At 41.9% G+C, this 25,831-nt stretch overlaps 1 protein-coding gene across 2 annotated transcripts; it reads left to right on the forward strand.

Annotated features, from left to right (window-relative positions):
- Positions 1-7,306: 7,306 nt before the first annotated feature.
- isl2a (ISL LIM homeobox 2a) lies at positions 7,307-25,606 on the forward strand. Of its 2 annotated transcripts, none has more exons than XM_072282044.1 (6): positions 7,307-7,388; positions 7,604-7,793; positions 8,190-8,446; positions 9,668-9,951; positions 12,040-12,207; positions 24,754-25,606. In XM_072282044.1, exons 1-6 carry the CDS (start codon positions 7,331-7,333, stop codon positions 24,868-24,870), a joined length of 1,074 nt encoding a protein of 357 aa, XP_072138145.1. In that variant the 5' UTR covers positions 7,307-7,330; the 3' UTR covers positions 24,871-25,606. The 2 variants fall into 2 exon arrangements, with proteins under 2 accessions (XP_072138145.1, XP_072138144.1); XM_072282043.1 differs by having other exon boundaries at positions 7,331-7,388; positions 9,665-9,951.
- The last annotated feature ends 225 nt before the right edge of the window (positions 25,607-25,831 follow it).

The raw sequence follows: 25,831 nt of genomic DNA on the forward strand, positions 1-25,831 counted from the left end.
AAAAATCGTTACCAGGTTCAGAGAAGAGTGCGTTTGATGGAATAATCTGCAGAATTGGTGTACAAATCAGTGCGGGAGAATACGCGGAGGGAGCCAAAATAAAAATCGATCAATAAAAATAAGAACTGCCCCACGTTCAAATCCTTCCTCTGTTTGTCAGTGATGTTTCTAGGTAGCTCTTTTACTCTAGCGGGCAATGTACTACTGTGACGGGGCTTCATACCGCCTCGAAATTACTGCAGGCTCGGCAGATTACCGATTTCAACTGGTTGAGCGTTAGATAGTTTCCGAGGAGACATTGATGCTGCTAAAATATTAACTGGAAATTATCGGTTTCACATCAAAAGCAACCTAATGGAATCTCCTCCTTCAAATCTTACCCAACAAACACAGTTTTCCAGACTAGCATGTAATAGAGTAATTTAGGTGTTGTGTGTGAAGTTCACTGTAAACCAGGTGCGGCGCGGTAAAATGTGAAGTGGGTTGGCTTTGTGACAAAAATACATCTCGATTTCAGCTCCCAAACAATCGGTTTTACCCCCAAATAAATTTCGGGGTGTTTAATGCCCGTTGCATGCCCATCCACGCGGGCTCTAATAATCATCCTGAATTCGCCTGCATTTTATTGGTCGTGCCATTGTGAATTAGAGTTACGCGATTTTGTGTGTAGAAATCGGAGCACCGTGTTTGCGTCTGTGCGCGTGTGTGTGTGTGTGTGTGTGTGTGTGTGAGACAGAGAGAGAGAGAGAGAGAGAGAGATGTATACGTGTGTGTACGTATGGAACAAACGTCTAAATAAATACATTTGTGTATACGTGTGCTTGAGTGTGTGAGGCGAGCCACTAAACACATGTCAGTGTAAGTTAGTGATAGTGTGTAAGCACTGGAGAAAATAAAGCCTGGATGTGACTGCGCTTCTCATCTTTATTCCCAGCACGGAGAATTCTTCCAACTTCTGTGGACCCCAGCTGAACTCAGCTCCAAAATAAATTCCAAATGTGAAACCTGAAACTATGGAACTTGATACAAATTCACATAAAAACTTGAGCGAATCCGCAAGCACGAACGTCTAATTTACTTTCACCGAAAGGCTGATTTTATAATAATGAAGATACGCCTCACTCTTGTTAGTCTGTTGTATAAATCTCCGCAATATTTTGTAAACTGGAAGCAGGTTGTTCAGCCTCATTTCTGGATTATGGAATGGACACAGCGCAATGAAACCCCAGCCATCAACTGACGGAAGACCGCTTGAATAATTAATCATACTCCCGAACCGCATCTAATATTCATGCACACCAAATAAACCGGTCTAATAGAGAAACAGTCCCGAGGTATTTACTTGCGTATTCGGACCGTCATTTATCATAAGACGAAAAATGTAAAGTGTCCTGTAATGCAGTGCCAAGTAACAAGTACTTTTATCTGTGCAGAATGTAAACAGTCCTATAAAGGCGTTGTATAGAATCGTGGAAGAGTTTTACTACAGACGGGGAATACGCAGGAACATGAAGGAGGACGAGGAGCCTCAGGACCCACATCACCGGGTTCTGAAACTGTTACCCTTAACCATCAGGCTCCTGAACCGGGGGGATAACTTCACTCATTTTATACACGCCATCACTGAACTGTTCCCACAACCCGTGGACTCATTTTCAATGACACTTCATTGTTCTCGATATCTATTGCTTATATATTTATTATTCTGTTTGTTCTTTTATATTTTGTATTTGCAGTTTCTGTTTTACACATAAGTTATCCGTCTTGTTGTGTGGGGTTTTTCATTGATTCTGTTGTGTTTCCTTTTATTGTGAATGCCCGCAAAAAAACGAATCTCGGGGTGAAATATGGTGACATATATGTACTTTGATAATAAATTTACTTTGAACTTTGAGCTTTGAAATGGGCTGGGATATGATCTCTCTTTTCGCAGCCAAGTTAGTCCCATTGTTTCTGACCCGAAACCCTGTTTCAATTTCGCTCAGGTGCTTACCGACTTCCTTCTGAAATGCACGATTAAAACCGCTCCTGCCTTTTCGGACACTGAATTCAGGTCATGCTATTCGTTATTGTTTTTACTCTCACGACACCTGTGGTTCTTTTGCCAAATACTGGAAGGCTGTGTTCATCAGTTCTTCGCTCGAACGCCAAGAGCCCCTTTCGCTTTACCCTCTTTGTCTAGATCCCGCGAGGATTTTGAGCCAAACTGCCACCAGCCTTCAGTCCCCAGACGACATCAGTGTCTCCAGCTTTTCCATGTAATCATCGCCAAGGACGGTTCCAATTTCTCTACGCGCTCTCTTGCGCTTTCCCGTTTCTATAGTGGAAAACTCGGTTGTTCAACCACATACAATCTGCTGGAGGAGCTTAGCGGGTCGAACAGCATCTGCAGCGGGGAAAGGAATAGTCGGCCTTTACGGGTCGAAACCCTGCGCCAGTTCCTCCAGCAAATTGTGTGTTGCTCCAGATTCCGGCACCTTGTGTCCCCACCGTAAACAACGCTCCATACGCGATGGGATCAATGTTTTAAACAAATTCAGAATATATTGAGTGTATTATTTCAACCATTTCCCGTCCCCCCCCCCCAGTTTATTTCTATTGGTACACTGCTACGGGGAATACTGTTTTATTGGGGTAAGGTTGGTTAGATCGGACAAAAGCTGGTTCCCACAAGTATTTAAATTCGAAAAGTTTAATTAATAAAGATTTTCTGTATTACTGGTCCATTTTCCTACCCAGGGCGAAAATTATTGAGTATGACAGATTGATTAATTAAGAATAGTTAATAAACCGAACTGTGCAACCACTCAGGTGCAGTTAAGTTTTCTGGATCCATTCTGGTCTTTCAAGGAAATAAAACTTTTTTTTTAATGAAGGTGTCTATTTTCCCCGACTCATCGGATGGGTCACTGGCCTTTAGGTTAGATGGTAGAGTACGTAGGATGGTATCGAAAGCACCATATTCCAGCAAACTCTGCTCGAACATAGATCAGTACAGCAAGGAGCGGTGTCCGCAGTCCCCGATGTCTGTGCCGAATGCAATGCCGAATTAAACTAAATCTATTCTGTATGTACGTGATTCACATTGTTCCATTCCCTGTATATTCAGGTGTCTAAAAGCCTCCTAAACACCACTGTCGAATCTGTTTCTATCTCCGCCCCTGGAAGCCCGTTCCAGGCACCTCTCACTTTCTGTGTAAAAATTCTTGCCCCATCTCTTTCCCTCTCACCTTAAATGCGTGCCCTCTAGTATTTGAAATGTCACAAAGTTGCAAACTTCCCTCGACCTCCAACGCCTCAGAGAAAACAGTTCAAATTGTTGGTGTACCTATGATCTATGTGACTAATTCTGTTCCACATTCGGTTAAATCAAGGGAGAGTTCCGATCACGCGTTTCTTTTTGATTTCAGGAACGTCTAGAGATGGCAAAAAAAAGGATTAAGAAAAAATATTGCAGCTACTGTACGCACACCATCGGCAAATCGGAGTTATACTGCTGATTTACCAGATATCGGGGCATCCGGGAGGAGGGTGAAAAGTACTTGTATAAATGGGGATAGTTCCACAAAACAAATATTGGTTCTGGCAGGATATTCTGGAAGACTCTTTGCCCACATATTGTGTATTTTACAGAGAAACGCATTACTTCGAGGACTTTATCAGAATTGTGAAAAGTTAATGGACTTGATTTGTTGGCTCGGTTTCAATCACACATACTGTCCAATCTGGTGGGCATTTCCAGAGACGTCTGAATTTATTTCAGACTTCTTATATCTGCAGTATTTTTGCTTTGGGTGTATATTCACCCCGAAGGGCGTATGTTCGTCAGTGTTAATTAATTCTCTACACAGGTGAAATGCCTTTCTACATCTTCTATTGAACTGTGACAAGTTCGAAGTAACTGTAAGTTGCTTTAGTGACAGTAAGGCACCGAGCAACAGCAGACTTTCCCACTAACGGATGAATTTCAGCGTCTCGAATCTCAAACCTCATCGTTTGTGTGTCACTGTTGAGATTTGACGCTAATTTCTGAAGAAATTTCTGCTGTTTGTCAAGTCTACTTATAGTTTCTGAAAATGTTTGAGCAGGTCCATTACACCGCTTATCTCTCCAGACAGCACCTAAGCACGGCCTAATCGTTGTAGACCTCAGTTCCATAAACGCTGCCAGATCCTCACCTTTCCCGATAATACTCCTCCTTATGCGGGGTTAACTTCACTTAGTATCACCGGCAGATACTCTCCCACCGCTCGGCCTATTTATTTGTTCGTTTATTAAATTCAATTTCATTTCAGGGCGGAAGTTGAAGATGTGTTTTGGTCGCCATGAATATCAATGGTTTATTGACCATATCGTCGCTCACAGCCACCAGGGCATCTCCATCCTATAATTTACCGCTGATGAATAAAGTGAAATTCAGAAGCAATTGTGAAATCTCTGTAGAAGAAAGAGCCAATATCGTTTCTTTTCGCATAGAGTCAAGCAACTTTTTAACACAAGGATATATTTTGTAGACTTTCAAGCGGGACCAGGTCTATATAGGGCCATTTAAAATTTAGTTGCTGTTCCAGAACTTCTAGTTGGGAAATGATACTATCGAATGTGTGTATCCGCTTACATAACAACGCCCACGTCTCCCCTTTAAAGTCGTGTGATCCCTGAAGACAGCATTCAAAAGGATCCTACAACCAACGGGGCAAACTCCCACACCTCCGCTCTCATTTTCCACACATTCGGAAAACTCCGGCAAATTAGCCTAATTGGTCAAATACATTTAAACTAAGCAGGAAATAAATTGTGACGGGCAAGTCCGAACTGTAATTTTTTGTTGCTCTCTATAAGGTACAAAGGCAGTGAGAAATTAAAAGAAGTAGAAAATACTGTACTATACTTTAAATTTGTCAATTATGAAATCGTTTCTTGGAGTGAGAATTGCTTGCTGTTTTGGTTCACTAGGCGGCGCTCGAGTTCGGTTTAAGATCTTCTCTTGGGCACCGTCCAGAACGTTTCACCGGTATAAACCTTTTAAATAAACTAATTATGTTGTATTTTAAATGGTTAGAATGTTTGGGTCGTTTAGCAAGGTAGAGGACATATTAATTTGTGTCGTATTTTAATTATAACCAAACTACTAATGTAAACTTGATTTAGTCTTGCTTTTCTATAACTTACGAACGACAATTAAACTGTTGTTTTTTGTTAATTCCCATTTCCATGTCCATAAAACAGAACACCATGCAGAAACTGCGGCATTAAGATTATTTGTTGCATTAAAAATCCAAACCGCTTTTATTTTGGCAGACGAATTCAAATTGCGAGTATCGTTAATCGCGCTCACTGCGTACGGCTTTCTGCCGTTTCAAAAGCAGTAAATATTTTATTGGCATCGCAAGAGCAACAGATTTAATAGAACATCGTCCGAATTAAGATCGAACATTATTTCTCCTCCTGACTTAGTAAAATAACAATTATTTGGAATTGTAACAGTTAAAGAATAGCAAGCAAACTAATGGCTAATCTTCAGAACAGAAAATATGTTATATTTCCTCGTCAATATGTTTATTTTGACGAGTTTCTCCTTGCAACCAAAGTATTCGAACTATAAATATGCAGTGCGAGTCTCCTGATTTGTTACACACAACAATCGAAAGTTTACAGCTTTGTTTTAGATTAATTTAGATTTCTTTTTTGTTCAGCATATTCAGGCATTAAGACAATAATAGAGGCCTATGAGCTAATAAAATGCGCAAACTTATTCGATATTCCGGGAAAAGAACAACGAATTATATGATTTGATTCAATGCTTAGTCATCACCCTATTAGTTAAAAAAAAACGATTTTTATGTTATTAGATTCCCCCGCTTTTACATGAGCTACTATTACAGCAATAATTTTTCGTGGGATTCCAGGGCGGGGATGGAAAGAACCCTTTTTTAAAACTCTGTCGCTCGACGCCATTTTTACCCCCACAAATGCACCGCTTCTTTAAAAAAATAAAAATCTTGTTTTATTAGGTGAGTCTTAAAATTAGATTTCTTATTTTAATGTGCTTAACTGCTGGCTATTCAATCATAAGTAACACTTACAAAAACGCGAATAAATCTAATCCTTGACCTGATTTATTTTGACCAACAATGCATTTTTGTAAATCAGAAAATAAACTATTAAATATTAGAATGATACAAAACAGGGGACAATTCGGCCCGCCATGCCTTCGATGGGACGTTGAAAAAGTTAAGCAATCGGATTAAGTTTCTCAAATTCCCTCTTTTTATAGTGTCCCAATTCCAAGGCATTGCTATGTTCCAGTTCCAGTACCCTTGAAGATAACGCATACTAGATCATAATATGCCTCTCTTATTTATCTCCCGCATGCTTCCCCCAATTCTTTTGTGAATTATATTAAATCTTTGAACCTTAAATCCTTCGATCTTTGCCTCTCATTTTTTATACATTTTCCAGTTTGACAAGTTTGCATATTTGTCTACAGTTTAAGCACATAACTGAAGGCACTCCTCACTTTCTCGTACAAATCACGCTATTATATTAAATTATCTCAAAATAATTATTCTGCGTTAATGCGTAAATGACAAAGTAAGTTTAAACATTGTCCTGAAATTAAAGTCAGTAATCTCAGGGATTTGAGTATGAATTTTCCATTCGAAGTGACTCACGTGCATTCGCTTTTTTTCTTCAGGGAAACAATGAAATTATAATCACTGAGATTCGATATTCCCCCAAATCGCCTAACACGAAACGCTGCAAACAGCCGCAAATAAACACTTAGTTTTACAGCCTTGATTTACAATGTCTTTAAGATACAAGTATTTTTGCTGATTTTAAAATAACAGTTTTTATATACATAATAAAAATACACGATCTCTTCTTTGCAAGCATCGGAATACCTGCACGATATTTTAGTAAACGCTGATTATAAAATTCTCATGGAATGGCGCTTGTGGTGTGCAGGATCCGCCTGCTTGCAAAACGGTTACAAGCTCTTGTCAATTTTGCTAGAGGCGAAATGATACTTTTTTCTGACACACACGCATGTCTAGCCAATCGGCGGGCACCGTTCGGTCCGACCCTCTTGGTGATGTCAATATCTAGGGCTCTCACGTTCTGCGGTGGCTCCTTGCGTCGTGGCGTCATGGCGGTACGTCGTGGAGTGAGAAGGGGGCGTGGGAGAAGGGGGAGGGGAATCACAACGTGCGGGACTGCAGTTAACCCCAAATATTTGTTATCAGGCGTCCCGACAGTTTGCTGCTGATCTTTCACCGCAGTTTTAACACTTATGGTTGTTGGAATCGGTCTTTTATTCCCGTTCTGCATGGTGGATATTATTTTCAGCACACCTTTCCTTGGTGCTATGGGGGATCATTGCAAAAGTAAGTAAATTGCTTGAAACAAATAAAGCAATAATTATTTTCAATTTGGGCTGCTTATATTCAGTGGTTTATTTTTGCACTCAAAATATAAGCAAGGTAGCGCGTTCTGGTGCAGTTATAATCTCTAGTCTCTAATTATTTAGATGCGGCTCCAGACTGAGATAAGTGCAAAATTATTGCCAAGTTAATTTTCAGTCAATGTTTTGTACTGTCAGGGAAGCATGGAATAGCCCTGTGCGTGGGCTGTGGAAGTCAGATCCACGACCAGTACATCCTCCGCGTTTCCCCGGACCTCGAGTGGCACGCCGCGTGCCTGAAGTGCGCAGAGTGCCGGCAGTACCTGGATGAAAGTTGCACTTGCTTCGTGAAAGACGGCAAGACTTACTGCAAGAGGGATTACATTCGGTGAGGCAAAGACGACTTTGAAAAAAAAAGAAAATGGGAGAAAGCATGTCCATAAAAAAATAAACGTAAACGAAAAAAATCTCAGGATGACATTGCAACAGTTGGAATAGATAGGAAGATGTGCTCAGAATTCCGCAGAACCTTCCAATCTGCAGCATACGCAGTCTATATTAATGCCAACGAATTAAGCCAATGCAGTTTCGCAGACTAGGTCAATACATTTTGTTTATGTCCAATACATATTGGAAAATGAAGATTATCCTTGTAATTAACAGCCACCGGTTAGAATGTGAAATGATTTACTTACAACATCGAAATAATGGAATTAAAATGTTTTCCGTCGCAACTTAAAATGTCGTATTTTCCTCCTCTCCCCCACCCCCTTCACCCCCGTAGGTTGTTTGGGACCAAATGTGCCAAGTGCAGTTTGACTTTCAGTAAGAACGATTTGGTGATGAGAGCCCGAAACCGGGTCTATCACATCGAGTGTTTCCGCTGCGTGGCGTGCAGCCGCCAGCTTATCCCTGGCGACGAGTTCGCCCTCAGAGACGACGAGTTGTTCTGCCGGGCCGATCACGACGTGGTGGAGAGAGCCTCGGCCGGGGGAGACCCCCTTAGCCCGGAGCCGACTAACAGGTCCCTCCAGATGGCAGGTAAAAAAAAAGTCAGCCGCAGACAGATTGCATGACCTCCGGCATAAATCTAATAAGCACATTTTTCAATTAGCAAAGAGGGATATAGAACACTGGGAAAGTGTTTGAAAAGCCGTGCACAAAGCCTTACCACAAATAAATCCACACATCGTCATTTAATCTGCTCAATTTTGTATTCGCTGTTAATCTTAATTGGACGATGGCGTTCTATATAATTTAAGATATTTGATATCTAGCATTAGAGCCTAAACAGTTGAAACAGAGATAATAATCTTTCAGTCTAATATTTGTAACTTATTTTTCACGCGATTAAAACAGCCACATTGTAAGGAATCCTTACAACAGCAGCAATAGGGAAATTGGCATTAAGCTAGTAATTGCAGAATCAAAAACAGGAATAAATATTCCTAATTGCGAGACACAATGTGCGTTCAACAAAAATATACACCGGCTTCATTAAATTATTTTAGGCAACATCGATTGTTTGCCTGCAAGTTCAAGCAAAAAAAAAGTTAAAATCCAGATGAGAGATTTACTAAAATTCGCACACTGGATACTCCATCCCAGCGTTTTGCAAATAACCGCCAGGGTTTAGAAAAGGCTGGTGCCCATGTGGGTTTACAAACAAGTTTGGATTCATTAAATATACAAAGATTCAAATTATGCCGAATTCTCTAAGATTCCACATAATTGTAGAGTGTTAGCTCGTGTTTACACAGTTGGAAGATAATTGCCTCTGTACGAATACTTTTCAGTAATTTAGTATCTAGGTAGAATCAGAATCAGGTTTACTGTCGCTGACATGTCGTGAAATTTGTTGTATATGGTCAAATATATTTAGTGTACTTGATTGTTGAGAATGTGCACACATAGCTATCGTTTGTATTTATATTAATAAGGCCTGGTGTGCAAAGCGGCGTGCGAATGAGTGTTGGTGTGAAGTAAATTGTGGAAGGAGCCTCCGTATTTGAGGGAATTATTTCTGAAGCTAGTTGTGTTGTTAACAGAATTGTGAGTTTTCTACAAATATGTGAGGCAAATTATCGGACAATATTGTGCGTGTGTGTGTGTGCGCGCGCTTGTGTAGAGAAGGATGTCCAACTTAGCTTCATATTGACCATACAAGAGTGGGTTCTATCTGGAAAAAGACCGGGTGTTTTGCATTTGGGGTTTGATTCTACTGTCTGTGTGTGTCATGGTTGCACTGTTGCTTTGCAGCAGAACCCATTTCGGTCCGTCAGCCACCCCTGAGGTCCCACGTTCACAAACAGCAGGAGAAGACGACCCGGGTACGGACGGTGCTGAATGAGAAACAACTGCACACGTTACGGACCTGCTACGCCGCGAACCCCAGGCCGGACGCCCTGATGAAAGAGCAGCTGGTGGAGATGACTGGCCTGAGCCCCAGGGTCATTCGGGTCTGGTTTCAAAACAAACGCTGCAAGGATAAAAAGAAAACGCTTCTCATGAAACAAATTCAACAACAGCAACACAGTGACAAAACTGTGAGTAACAGACGCCACTGTTGAGCGAGCGAATTATATTTTAATATACTTAAATCTCCTTATGTACAGACACTCCTGTACCTAGCGCCACTTTATGGACATACACTCAATCTATGCATATAAGCTATCCTATGTATTTATATTTATTGTGTTTTTATGTTACTGTGTTCGTTATCTTAGTGTGTTTCTTTGTGCTGCATCGGATCTGGAGTTACAATTATTTCGTTCTCCTTTACACTTGTGTACTGGAATTTACATTAAACAATTTTGATCCATAAACATTTAGATAAATTAAACTTATTGAAGGGTTATGTGTTCAGACAGTTACGAAAATAACTTGCGCATTTTAGGATTCATATTTATTTGGTTACAAGGAGGTTAGCACCCTGAATTAAGGGTAGAGTTTCGGGAGCAGGAAGTTAAACTTGTGATTAAAAAAAAGAATGCCTTTAAATTAAATCCGGTACAAACATTCAATCGAACCGCTGTGTCTAGCGTTTTAGAAAGCTTTAATAGAAATATTTTAAATTAATGGAAATATCCCTAGGAAAGCGTAACAAATCTGAAATGATTGGAGGGTAAATGCTAAACGGAAGCTGGATTAACTGGGATATTTAAATAAAATTTTACATTTCATAATCTAATAAAGATAGTGAGTTCCACTACCACAACGGAAGGTCACTTGTTTATTGAAAGATAAATTTTTTGCTTGGAAGGATAAATCTGGAGGGAGACGCGCCGGGCCCAACTAGAAAGTCAATGATATGTCCATTACTTTGGACTAAGTGTAGACGCAGATGTCACATAATGTCAAGAGCAGTGGTGCCTTTGGGGGAGGGGAGGGAGAACTGCAGAATGGTTTGAAAAAAAGAAATGTAACTTATGTGAGTATCTCGCAGATTTCTTTACCGTTGGCGGGTTGTTTATAGTAATCTAACGCCCTTGCTGCGCAGATTAAACCGGTGTGTGCGGTTAGCATCGGAGAAATGTATGCGGTATTTAGGAGATGTTACTCACTCTTAGTTGTTAGTGGAAAGGCATAAACAATATGTCGTTCTAGTTAAAACTAGAACAGGGGGGGAAGCTTCTGAAACAATACTGAATTCGTTAGATTTTTGCGGTAAATATGCTGCGTTGCCGTGGCGGGATTTAAATGAAGAATTCTACCCATGGGGGTAAATGAAGTAACGATTTATAAAACGTCTTATTTAGGCAGGAACCCGCTTTACCCGGAGCTAATGCCAAAAACTGAAAATACTGTACCTCAGGGGCTCAAAAGCTCCGCGAATGACACGGTACAGTATTGTAAAATTGTGACTGGGCTTTCTGAGGGAACCCGGGAGAATGGCGTCCTCTCTCCTCGCTCTGTCTTGCTTAGAATCCATTAAAGGGAGCGGCCTGCGTTTGGTGCAGGAGAGGTGGCTTTATTGAAAATAAACAGTTTATTTAGACCGGCGCCACACAGAGGGGGGAAGAGGCCGCGTTTGTTATTCTCATTTAAACACGCTGGGCTATTTAACATCGTTTATCGACTTCGTTTCCCTATCAATTTGGGCAACAGTTATCGTGACTGTGAGATATATTTCCAGTTTCGCTCAATATCAAATGTGCGCCTGTAAGTTTCTCTGGGTTTATACAGTATGACGGTTACTATATGTCTGACTCTATCTACACTGTCAGTGACCCCTCTTCCTTTTCCAACATCTTACAGCGGTAGGGGTAAATCGAATTCCCGATACCTGTTCAACGAATTCTGTGTATCACACTAAATCGTTGGATGTTTATATCATACAGTTTTATTTCACAAGATATAAAAAAAGAACACGTGTCTTGCGAAAAGGGCTGTTTAAAAGCCTGTGTTTTTCAAAACATCTGATTTATAAGGTGTATTCGGCTGAAGGGGTTTAATTCACAAATATGCAATGAAAATAACCCACTCAGGAGGAAGATGACGAGTTTGACGTTTATTATCTAAGCGAGAGAGGTTTGTCCTGCGTGTGGCGATTCTTTCTCGAGACTTCCTGTTTTCCGCTGGAACTGGGAGGGTCTGAGTGACACGAACGTCACACTTGCCCTTGTCCTCCACAGAGCCTGCAGGGCTTGACTGGGACACCGATGGTAGCAGCCAGCCCCATCCGGCACGACGGCTCCATGCACGGCAGCGCTGTGGAGGTGCAGTCGTACCAGCCACCCTGGAAAGCACTGAGTGAGTTTGCACTTCAGAGTGACCTCGATCAGCCCGCCTTCCAGCAACTGGTGAGTGTGCGTTGGGGTCGCGACGAGGGGTGGGGGAGGCGCTTGTTAGGTCTGATTAGGCAGAATTAGGCCATTTGGCCCATCGAGTCTGCTCTGCCATTCGATCACGGCTGATTTATTATCACTCTCAACCCCATTCGCTTGTGTTCTTTCCGTAACCTTAGGCCTCCACAGCCGTCTGTGGCAATTAATTCCACAGATTCAACACCCTCTGGCTAATGAAATTCCTCCTCATCTCTGATCTAAAGGGACATCCTTCTGCTCTGGGGCTGTAGCTTCTGGTGCTAGACTCTTCACTACAAAAACATCCACTTTAAGTTCTCTCTATCTAGGTCTTTCAATATTTGGTAGGTTTGAATAAGACCCCCCCCCCCATTCTTCTAAACTACAGGCTAGGCCATCAAATGCTCATAGGTTAACCCTTAAAGCAAACCAACTATAACCAGGATACTTGGAAACACTATGTATGTATTATGTGTTATGAATTCATAACATGATATTGTGATACAATATCTGCAGGGTATGAATTATGACCTTGTCTGTGGCATTGCATTTGGAAAGCTTGAGTCAAATATTTTTAGATGTGCTGCCAGATATAGGATTGTGAGAATCCCTTATTTCTATGACTGTCAAATAAAAGACAGGGCAATTTGTTTTCTGTGGGTTAGCTTTGTGGGTCTTTTATAGTGCGTCACCACCGCCAACTGTAACCGGGTAAATTGTAGCGCCGTAAAATGGGAACCACGACATCCATTTGCAAATGAACACACCAATCTTGTTGGGGATCACAGACAAGGGAAAATCTGCAGATGCTGGAAATCCAAGCAACACACACACACACACACACAATGCTGGAAGAACTCAGCAGGCCAGGCAGTACCCATGGAAAAGAGTACAGTCGACGTTTCAGGGAGCAATATTTCTATATAGACATCTTCCAGTTCTGTTTTACTCCAGAGAGTATGAATAAATCTCTTAGTTGCTCAGTCTAGTTGATGGAGGCATTATTGGGGTGCAACTCTGCCCTCTCAGTATGTGATGTTTGTGAAGTTATGACATTGTAGTGCAGGTTAGACGGGGAGGTGTGGTGGACATCGATAGTTGCTGAACTACGACTCTTGGTTCACCGCCACCAAGTTGACAGCAGACACAAGTGTACAGCCTTGATCTTCAACATTGGTTTCAACTCATCTAATCATGTTGTGGACATTATGTACAGATATTAGAGACCTCTTGTGCCTAATTAAGTGACCACTAGTGTACTTCTGTATGTTTGAGGTCTTCTGCTGTCATAGCCCATCCACTTGAAGGATCGATGTGTTGTGTGTTCAGAGATGATCTGCACACCATTGTGGTAACACGTGGTTGTTTGAGTTACTGTCGCCCTCCTGCCAGCTTGAAGCAATCTAGCCTTTCTCCTCTGACCTCCCTCATTAACAAGTCATTTTCACCCACAGAACTGCCGCTCACTGGATGTTCTTGTTTTTCGCACAATGTTCTGTAAATTCCAGAGACTGTTGTGCATGAAAATCCCAGGAGATCTGCAGTTTCTGAGATACTCAAATTACCACGTTTGGCACCAAAGTCATTTCATGGTCAAAGTCACTTGGATCACTTCTTCCCCGTTCTGATGTTCGGGCTGAACCTCTTGACCAGTTCTCATTTCCCCACCTCCGTGTTATTGCCAGACACATGTCTACAGCCCTGATCTTCAACATTGGCTCCAACTGATGTAATCAGGTCATGGTCGCATATATACATACAGTACTCCCTCACGTTGTGGGACGGATGTAAGATTGAAATAAATTCAAATTCAGTACATGTAGCTTATTGCGTACTTACATTACTGTACTATTATTACACACTTCTCAGTGTGTCCTGCCTTAATGAAGCAGAACAGAGGTATCAGCAACAGACGAACCAAGCCTTGTGCACCCAGGGGTCAAAGGTTCATACCTGGTACTTGCTGGATCCAAACACTGCCTCATTTGGACATCAGAGTTTGGTGGGATTTGGAGAAACCAGGATGAAATACCAACTACCCAGCATCACAGAGCATCAGTGCATGCTAACCACACACTCCATTCTAACCAGTTAACATCTACGGCTGAACAGTTCCTTCCCCACCTGGATAGCAGCTCAGATATCTTTTAGAAATAACAGTCAATGTACTTAATTCCATACTTAACACTCAATTCCATGCATTGTGGTCTTTCTATTCCAGCAGTCAATAATTACAAGTGATGCTCCAGTTACCCCACTGAGCAAATTGTTTAGATAAATGAATGGCAGGAGGTACAGGATTTAAATTAAAAAGAACACTTTTTTTTCATTTCACCGTATCTTTCAATGTACACGTGACAAATAAGTTTGAGTCTTAAATCTTGAAACTTTCACAAACATGTATAGGATTTCTATGTGCTGATCAGGGGTCTCATCCCCCCAAAAATGACTCTTTATTCCTCTCCATAAGTGCTGCCTGACCTGCTGTGTTCCCTCAGCATTTTGTGTGTGTTCCTCAGTATTTCTATACAACATGTAACAATCCATTGTCAAAAACTTCAAAGGTTCACTCTGTTGTCAAAGTACGTGTGCAGAATGCAACTCTGAGATTTGTCTATAGTGTGTAGTCAATAACTATACATAATACATCACAGATATATAATGTGCACAGTTTATAATTGTTATTTTTAGACAATTTATATAGAGAAATTCTGATCCACATAATTATATTCATGCTTTCTGTATGTCTGTAAAATGTCTGAATAATAAGTATGTGTGTAGAGTAATGCCCACACAAAATGCTGGAGGAACTCATCAGATCAGGCAGCGTCAACATTTCAGACTGAAACCGTTTATCAAGACTGGAAATAAATGTTGACTCTTTATTGCTCTTCATAGATGCTGCCTGACCTGCTGAGTTCCTCCAGCATTCTGTTGTATTACGCTGGATTTCACAGCATCTGCAGAATCTCTAGTGTTATGTATGTGGAGAGTATTTCCATCTATAATCGGAGTGGATCTTCATATAAGATCAGGACTGACATCCCAGAGGAAAGTGCAGCCCATCCCATTGAAAGCATATTTCTAGCAGATCAACCTCTGGGACTTATGGATGGCAGTTCCCAACACTGCAGTGTGTTCCCTTTTGCCCTCTGGGTCAAGGAAGCTATGGTTAATGTATTCTCCCACAGTCAGACTGAACACTCCATTGAAAGCCGACACCAAATCTTGTAAACTTGGGAGACAAGCACCTCTGTCACGAAAACAACCCAATGTCCACATTGGAAAAGCAGCCTCAAGTTCTTCCTGATTAGCAGACGAGGCATGGAAGGACAGCAAATCCCATTAGGGCTCGATGCTGATCTGTAATAACATAGAACAGTACAATAAAGTTCAGTGTATTTGGCCCACAGTGTTGTCCAATCTTCTAACCTATTCCAAAATCAATCTAACCCTTCCCTCCAACATGGCCTCCATCTTCTGTCATTCATATGCCTACCTAAGGGTCTCTTAAATATCCCTAATGTATCTGCCTTCACCACCACCCCTGGCAGTGTATTCCACATTGCCATCATTCTCTGTGTAAAAAAACTTAACCTCTGACAACCCCCGCCCCACCCCCGACCACCACCACCACACTTTCCTCCAATCATGTTAAAATTATGCCTCTTGCATTAGCCATTTCCACCCTGGGAGAAGTCTCTGGCTGTCCACACGATCTATGCCTCTTATCATCTTGTACACCTCTATCAAGTTACCTCTCATCTTCCTTCGCTCCAAAGACGGAAAAAAACCTCATAAAATATGCTTTCAAATCCAGGCAGCATCCTGGTAAATCTCCTTTGTACCCACTCTGAAGCTTCCACATCCTTCCAAACAGAAAAGCCGGCATATTGCTTCATGGCAGTGAAACATGGACTCCGTATAGATGCCAAGAAAGGAGGTTTAGTAACCTCTGTCTGCAGCATACTCTTGGCATCTCATGGAAGGAAAAGCTTCCAATTCTAGATCGATCCAAAGCAAAAGATATCAATCATCTCAGCACTAGTGAAGCAAAGCAAGTGTTGTTATGTTTCTCCGGATAAAAGATGGCCTTGTCATCAAGGACACAAGGGTGGTGTCCCAAATGTGGCGGGTGTCATGGTAGCACGCAGCACCAGCTGTTGAGGTTCAATTCCTGCTGCTATCACTAAGGAGTTTCTACGTTCGCCCTGTGACGCCATAGGTTTCCTCCAGCTGCTCTGCTTTCCTCCCACGTTCCAAAGATGAACAGATTAGAGTTAGTGAGCTGTGTTGATGGTGGGAGCGTGGCAACACTTGTGAACTGCCCCTAGCACGTTCTTAGACCGTGCTGGACATTGACGCAAACGATACGTTTCATTGTATGTTTTGATGTCTCAGTGTACATGTGACAAATAATCTAAAAAAAACACCTGGCTGCCCATTTTCTCCACCCAAGGATGTTACCTAAAGGGACCAGAATGCCTTCAACATTGATTATACAAAGTGGCAAAATTTCGGCTGATGACAGAAGAGATTGGTGACAATGATTTTAGGTTGGAGTAAGCCACCAAGATGGTTAATGTTCTTACTGTATAGGCAGGGCTATAGAACTATAAATTAACCACATAAAGGAAATGGTGCAGCAACATAGTTGGGCCAAATGACCTAATTCAGCACCTGTACTTCTGTTCTTATAATAGGATATGGACACCTTGGAGATTCTGTTAAAAGTAAAATGTTCTAAGTAGATCTATTATTGAAGTACATATATGTCACCATGTACAACCCTGAGATTCATTTTCTTAATGGGCAATCACAGTAAGTACAAGAAACGCAATAGAATAATTGAAAGACCACACCCTACAGGGTGGACAAACAACCAAATGTGCAAAAACAAACTGCGTAAATTGAGGGAAGGAAAAAAGGAAATAATAAATAAATAAATAGATCAGCAATAAATATTGAGAACAGGAGATGAAGAGTTCTTGAAAGTGAGTCCAGTTCAGTGGGAACATTTCAGTGATGGGGCGAGTGAAGCTGAGTGAAGTTATTCCCTTTGGTTCAGGAGCCTGATGGTTGAGGGGTAACAACTGTTCATGAAATTGGTGGTGTGAGACCCAAGGGTTCTGTACCTTCCTCCTGATGGCAGCAGCAAGAAGAGAGCATGAGCTGGATGTTGGGGGTCCTTGATGATGAATGCTGCTTTCCTGCGACGGCGCTCCTTGTAGATGTGCTCAGTGATGGGGAGAGCTTTACCTATTAATGAGTCCTCCATAGTTCCTGTCAAATCTCTCCAGATTCTTCCCCTCACTCATACGCCATGGCAGAATCAAGAGGGTGTGGCCTGGGTGGTGGGGGTCTTTGATGATGAATGCTGTTTTCCTGTGACATCGCTCCGTGTAGATGTGTTCAGTGGTGGCGAGGGTTCTACCTGTGATGGACTGGCAGTATTCACTACTGATTGTAGGATTTTCCATACAACAACATTAGTGCTTTCATGCCAGGCTGTGATACAACCAGTCAATATACTCACCACCACACATCTCTATAATTTTGTCAGAGTTTTAGATTACATGTCAAATCTTTGCAAACTTCTACGAAAGTTGAGGCCATGCTGTGTTTTCTTCGTAAAGGCACTTACGTGCTGGACCAAGGACAGATCCTATAAAGTAACAACACTGAGGAATTTAACGTTGCTGACTCTCTCCACCTCTGGTCCACCGATGAGGATTAGCTCATGGACCTCTGGTTTCCTCCTCCTGACGTTAATAATCAGCTCTTTGCTCTTGCTGATGTTGAGTGAGAGATTGTTGTTGTGGCTCCGCTCTCCTCTCTGCCGAATCATAAACACCTTTGATTCAGCCAACAACAGTGGTGTCCTTCGCAAACTTAAGTATGGCATTGGAGCTGTGCTTAGCTTCACAGTCATAACTATAAAGTGAGTCAAGCAGGGGACCTAAGCTCACAGCTTTGTGGTGCCCTTGAACTGAGGGAGATTGTGGAAAAGATGTTGTTGCCAATCTGAACTAACTGGGGTCTGCAAGTGAGGAAACCGCAAATCCAGTTGCTCAAGGAGGTATTGAGGCGTAGGATTTGAAGCTTATTGATTAATTTTGAGTGGATGATGGTATTGCTGTAGTCAATGAAGAGCATCCTGATATAGGCATCTTTACTGTCCAATTCCAGAATTGAGTGAAGAGGCAATGAAATGTCATCTGCTGTTGACCTGTTGTGATGGTAGGCAAATTGGAATGTATTCAATTCGCTTCTCAGGTAGGAGTTGATACTTTCCATCACCAGCCTCTCAAAGGTGTTCGTCACAGTGGATGTAGACAACAGTTGAGGCAGGTTACCATATTCTTCTCAGGCACCAGTATAATTTATGCCTGTTTGAGGCAGGTGGGTACCTCAGACTGCGAAGTGAGGGGTTAAAGGCATTGGTGAACACTACAAACAGTTGATCAGCACTGGTCTTTAGGTATTCGGCCAGGTGCTCTGTCTGGGCCAAATTTTTTCTGTGGTTTCACCATCTTGAAGGATGCTCTCGTGTCAGCCTCAGAGACTGAAATCACGGGGTCACCAGGGGCTGTGAGTTTGTGAAGGTTTTGATGGTTCAAGCAAGCATAAAAGTAATGGAGTTCATCTGGGAGCGAAGCTTGTGGTCACCTATGTCACCTAGTTCCACTTAGTAGGAGTGATAGCATTGAAGTTCTGCCAAAGCTGTCGAGTATCCTTCAGTGATTCAAGTTAGCTCCTGATTGCCACTTCACAGGTGAGATGGCCTTTTGGAAATCGTACCTGGATCCCTTGTATTTAACTTGGTCACCAGACCTGAAAGCCATTGAATTCTTTAAAGCCAAAGAATTAGCAAATTTTGTCATCACCAGGTATAAAGTACATAAAACAGTCTGACCAGAGTTTAATAACTGGATATCTATCTCAACCAGTGGTTGAAGGCTGGCAACCAATCAGTCTACCTTATTTTACATTTACGTTCAGCAAATGTCCAGGTGCAATAAAACTGCAGTATGTTTCTGTATACATGATATATTTGTATACAGATTAAAGATAAAGTTTAGCTTCCCACTTGTTATCCTTGGTCCTAGATAACCTGACCAAGGAGTTCCTGCATCTACCACATTGAACCCTGTAGGAGTTTTGTTTGTCTCAATAAGATCACTTTAGATTAACTAAGTTTAGATTTATTTGTCACATGTACATCGAAACGTGCAGTGAAATGAGTCATTTGTGTCAATGTTTGTGATATACTGGGGGCAGCCCACAAGTGTTACCATGTTCCCAAGCACCAGCTTTGCGTGCCCACAACTTACTAACCCTAACCGGTGTGTCTTTGGAAAATGTGGGAGGAAACCAGAGCACCTGGGGGAAACGCACGATCATGGGGAGAACGTACAAACTCCTTACAAAAAATGGCAGAAAATGAATCCCAATCTGTGGTTGCTGGTGCTGTAAAGTACTATGATAACTGCTACACTACCGTGCCACCATATTAGGATATACTGCTAAATATATGTATAATAGTGTAACTTGCGATATATATCTGCATACACTATACATAGTACATAGTATGTGCAGTGTAGGTGTGTATATAGCATGCATGTTCGGCCTTTATCCCTGCACAATACTTCGTCAAATGTAGTCTACCTCACTGTACGACGTGTATGTGTCCAGGACAAAGAAGCGGGCAGGGAAAATCATCGTGCACACTGCCCACCCTGCTCCCTTCTATAAAGCACTTCAGGGCAATTAAATTGAAACTTTCACACCATCTTAAAAGTTTCTTCCCCCAATCAGATCATCTGATCAACCATTTGATTTAGCTGTCCCATCCCCTCTATCTATTACCCTGTCACTGCACTGAAAACACTTTAAACCATATTTTATAATGTTGTTTACATTGTAGATACCTGCTGGTATTTATGCTCATTTTATTCCATATCTGTACTTTAACCTCTAACTTTATTTTTATATAACTCTTTATCGTTTATAATTACTGAATGTTGCTGATTTTATTGCATCTTGTCCCCTGACCAATGCACCACAGCAAATTCCTAAAAGATGTAAATGTATACGCTAAATAAAGGTGAGCCTATATAGTCTTGAACATGTAGAAGTTAATAGACTTGCATTTATGCAGTCTGCCTCACATCCTTGGGCCCTCCTGAAGTCTAGGAATTGAGTCTGGCATTGTTACTTGAAGAAAGCCAGCCAGATTTTTGGTTGTGTGGTCATTAGCTAAGACCTGGGGAGAAGCCCTGTACTCTACACCTCGTCTTTGGGCTCATGAAGTGGGCCTCAGCTTAACATGCCATTTGAAAATATGCCAGTGCAGCACTACAATGAAGTGTCAGCCTGGATAAGATGCTGGATATTACATAAACAATGAAACCCACATTAAATGGCGGCATGGTAGTGAAGTGGTTGGCATAATGCCATTGCAATGCCAGCTGTAAGAGTAGAGTTTGATTCCTGCCACTGTCTGTAGGGAGATTGTATGGTCCCCCCCGTGACCCAGTAGCTTTTTTTCCCCGTGTTTCAGCTTCCTCCCACATTCCGAAGATGGACAGGTTCGGGTTAGTGACTTGCGGGCACGTATTGTTGGTGTGGAACCATGGCAACATTTGCAGGCTGCACAGCGCAATGCTCACTGATCGCATTTGAAGAAAACGACACATTTCACTGTACGTATGTTTTGATGTATGTGCGACAAACAAAGCTCATCTTTAATCTTTAAATGAAAAGCAGAGTGCCATTTCCAGCGCAGACACCAGGGCAGACAAGTGCACATTTTGAAGGATGAACAACTTCTTAAAATCAGTGCGAAGTACCCATGTAATTTCAGGTGTTGGGTAATTTCAAAGTTCAAAGTGAATTTATTATTGAAGTACATATACAGTTGGTCACCATCTACTACCCCAAGATTCATTTTCTTGTGGGCATTCACAGTAGAACTAAGAAATACAATAACATCAGTGAAAAACTGCACACAGTAAAGATTGGTAGTAGAAATTTGTTCCTATGAAATTTGCAAACTAATACCTAAATTGAAAAAGGAATAAAAACTTGTTTGTACAGCATTTACGTAACGAAAAAAATGCTAAACAAACAAAAAATGTGAAAGAAATGACAAATTTTGTCAAGTGCATACTTTACAGAAAATACATTGCGTGCAGTGTGGTGGGAATGTTGCCCTCTGTACAGCAGGGGCATACTGTATAACAGCAATCTGCTGACAGTCACGTCTGAAACATACACGCGGTTTGGTGCAGGAGTGGAGCCTGGTGTGGTTTCTGCTGTAGACCACCCACTTAAAGGTTCAATGTCTTGTGTGTTCAGACACGTGGCTATTTGACTTTCTCTCGCCTTCCTGTCAACTTGAACCAGTCTGACCATTCTCCTCTGACCTCTCTCATGAACAAGGCATTTTCACCCACAGAGCTGCCTTTCATTGGATGTTTTTTTTTTGTTGTTTCTTGCACCATTCTCTGAAAACTCTAGAGATAGTTGTGTGTGAAAATCCCAGAAGTTTCTGAGATACTCAAACTACCCCATCTGGCACCGACAATTATTCTGCAGTCATTGTCACTTAGATCATGTTTGCTCCCCATTCTGATGTTTGGTCTGAACAATAACTTAACGTCGTTACCATGTTTGCTTGCATTTGTGCATTGAGCTGCTGCCCACATGATTGGCTGACAAGCCATTTGCATTAATGAGCCGGTGTAAAGGTGTACCCAATAAAGTGGCCACTGTGTATATATATATTGAGGACAGTGTGGTGGTCTGGCACTTGCCCAATAGAGGTGAGCTAATCAGACAAGAAATTAAGTGCTTTATCATTCAGCTGCCCAACTAATGCCATGATTAGGTGCTCCAACAACCTCTTTGGTCCTGAAATTTAACATTTGGAAGGGCAGAATCTCATTCCATCGGATTTTTAATTATTGCTGTTATATTAAAATAAATAAGGTGCCTATTTTTCTATCACAGCCCGCAAGTGTTGCTGCACACGTTGGCACTGGAGTGTGTGGTGACACATGCAGGCTGCCCCCAGCACACCCTCCACTGTGTTGGTTGTTAACACCAACGACGCATTTCACTCTGTGTTTCGATGTACATGTGATAAGTAAATTTGAACCTTGAATCTCTCACATTTATCTGTTTCCCAAATAATCCAAACTTTTCTTCACTGATCTCTCAGTCTGACTGGACATAGAATTCATGACCTCTATCTCGTCAGCTCTCACAGTGCATTGTGTACAAAGTTAGGCAGCGAGTTAAACACCTTCTCAAAAATCACCCGAGTGGGAGCTTTCTTCAGGGTTTTTAATAAGAAAACTTTGTGAAACTGTACAAAGTTAAGCAACCACAGGTTATATTCAATACAGAATCGTTGTGTGCCAGAGTACATTAATATTATCGGTCATTCTCACGATCGCCATCAATCAAGGTAATACACTTATACGACCTGCTATAGCTATGCCGTGGACTAGAGTGAAACTGGGGCACAATGATAGGTTAACAGCTATGAACAATAAACATAATACTTCCTTCGAAGTACTTTACTAACTGTTTACCAATATTGAGAAAGCTTACAACTCACAGATATTGCTGTTTCAAGGGCAAATGAAGAGTGGATAGAGATGGATGTCCTTCTATCGTGTATGCTTCAAGTTGAAATCTAAATTAATTAACCTGCACAGGAAATGATGTAAAAAGAAGCTTATAAAGAGGAAGCGATATTTGTACAGAATGACTAATGCCTCTAGAGGCAGAACACCATCCCTGTTCGGAATGTGCGAGGTTGAGTTACATTTTCTTTAGTATGGTTAGATTTTTGAGTGTCTTCTGGTTAAGTCTTCTGAAGTGTCTTCTGGTTATTTAGGTTGAGTCCTGTTGAAAGGTCTTGGCCAGAAACATTGGCTCTTTATTTCACTGACTGGCTGAGTTCCTCTAGCACTTTGTGAGTGTTACTCTAGATTTCCAGCATCTGCAGAATCTCTCATACTTAGGTTCCAGATGTTTCTATTTATCTATTTTTTTTATTTATTGAGACACAGTAGGCCCTTCCGGCCCATTTGGTTAACCGCCCAACATCTCTCGATTTAACCCTAGCCTCATAACAGAGCAAGATATAATGACCAATTATCCTGCTAATCGATACATCTTTAGACCGTGGGGGGAAGATGGAGCCCAAATGGTCACAGGGAGAAAGTACAAACTCCTTACAGACATAGGTGGGAGTTGAACCTGGGTCGCTGGTACTATAAACCAGTATGCTAACCACTAGGCTACCGTACCTGCCTAATGTTTTGTGGAGAGGGGCTGGATTTGTTTTAGACATTTAGGTGCGAGGAACTAGTCAGACTATTGAATGTTTCCATGGGACTATAAGACATAGGAGTGGAATTAGGCCATTCAGCCCATCGAGTTTGCTCCATTGGGAGATCTAGATATTTAGGGATACTCATAGAAAGGGTAGTAAATAGTATGTAGAATCTGGACCGGTTATAATCCAGTTTCAATCATATTAAATGATGGAAGAAGTTAGTTAGAGTTGGGTGAGTTTAGACTGACCTTTCTCCTACCAGTTGTGATGGAGTGCGTGACCCGATGTCTTTGTCGCAGACCCTCCCCTTCACTGAGATCCCACTGCACTCTAAGTGACTCTTAACATTTTATTCTGCACTCTGCTGTTTTACCTTGAGCCACCTCAGAGCACTGTTCTAATGGATTGTATGACTGCGTATGCAAGGCAAGTTTTTCATCTGTTCCGGGGTACTTGAGACAGTAGTTTACCAAATAGGGGAGACAGAAGACAGAAAATGTAAATACCCATCGGTGGTACTGGGGAGGGAATGAATCCCGGTGTGGGAAACGCAGGTGAGAGTCTCCACCTTAAAAAGGCGAAATCCTCAGGTGAAAGCTGCCATAGGCTTCAAAGTTCAAAGTATATTTATTATTAAAATAAACACTGCACATATGTCACCTTAAAATACCTTGTGACATTCACTTGGTAACTTAACGAAAAACAAGGCCAGGATTCCGTACCGTTATCTCTCTGTCCTTTCCCAGTTGCGGCTATCTTTATATTTTATATATGGGCAATTAAAATTAACTTTAAAACAAAAAGTACTTCCAGCAGTTCAGTTCGTGCGCCGTTATCTAATTCCAGCAATTTCCTAGCTATCTGTGAGTATTCGTTGCTTTTAATTGGATTTGAAACTTTATTTTGGAAGCGCGCAGTTATGGTACCAGAGTTTGTTATCGGACTGAAAGCAGTTCAGCTCCAGATGCGGTGGTAGTTTTTACAATCCGACTTGAAGCGCGTTAACTATATAATGACTCTAATAAAACAAAGGGAAATGGTCAGTTAACAGTGATTTAAATATTCCCTATTTCCTTTGTTAAAGTACCTGTGAACAATCGGGATTTTAATTGCATGTGTAATAATATACAAGCCACGTGTTACACCAGGCAGCAGACCGCTGTGTGAATGTGCCTTTGCTGTCCCCGCAGGTAACCTTTTCGGAATCGGGTTCGTTGCCGAACTCCTCTGGAAGTGATGTGACCTCTCTGTCCTCGCAGTTGCCGGACACCCCGAACAGCATGGTCCCCAGCCCCGTGGAGACGTGAGCTGGGAGCTGAGGATCCCCTAGATTCGGCCGCCGCATGCTCCCAAAGCCCCGCATGATCAGAGCGTAGCTGCCAGCTACCAAATCGGCTCTCCTCGCTGCTGGTTTTATACACGTACCTCTCCAGGAGACTCGCAGAGACTGCCGAAAGAAACCCGAAATGCACATGGATTTTTTAAAAACTCCACTACGGAACTCCTCGTTGGAACAACCAGTTGTAAATATTTTAGAGCTTCAGAAAACCAGAGAGGCGGAGAAAGAGGTGGACGCAAGTGTTCAAACGATCCAACGGACTAGAAGGGAAAAAGTTTTTTTTAATGCACAAGACTGTTGGACAACAATCGTCCTGATTCCGGCTTGAACATGTTGCATCTCATCCGGTGTTGTGGCTACGGGCTGTATCACTGTCTCAGAAATGAGGGTCCGTCCCGCCAACCCACCTTCCCCTCCCTCCTCACCCACCGGTTCCACTCTCCCTAAGCAGAAACACAAGCAGTCCTCCTCCCGTCCACCAACACCTCAGTTAAATCAGCATGACTGGAAAATCGTTTAATTACCGAAGTTCTCCCCTCACCCCGTCCACGAGTTGTAAAGTATATAGTGTATGTACCGAAACCAACGGAGGATAAACCGACCCAACCCCTTAATGGAACGGAGTAAGTTATTGCTATTTATTGTAAGAACCGCATTTGAAACTGGGATTAAATATTTGATGTTAATAAAGAAGTCAAGTGTCAACTGTGCAATGTACGGGTCTGTGGAATTGACGTTCCTTGTTAACAGCGCAGCGGAGTCCCGGACTCTGCAGTGGGCAAGGCGCTATTTCGGAGTGTCTGCGGCGAAGCTGTGGAACTTGCCTGGTTAAACTACAAGGTCAAGCTGTAATTCTTCTTGTGTATTGCAATGTACCGCTGCCGCCAAACAACAAATTTCAGGACATGTGCCAGTGCAATTAAACCCGA

Source organism: Mobula birostris, chromosome 18 (assembly GCF_030028105.1).
Source record: "Mobula birostris isolate sMobBir1 chromosome 18, sMobBir1.hap1, whole genome shotgun sequence".
Taxonomy (NCBI): domain Eukaryota; kingdom Metazoa; phylum Chordata; class Chondrichthyes; order Myliobatiformes; family Myliobatidae; genus Mobula; species Mobula birostris.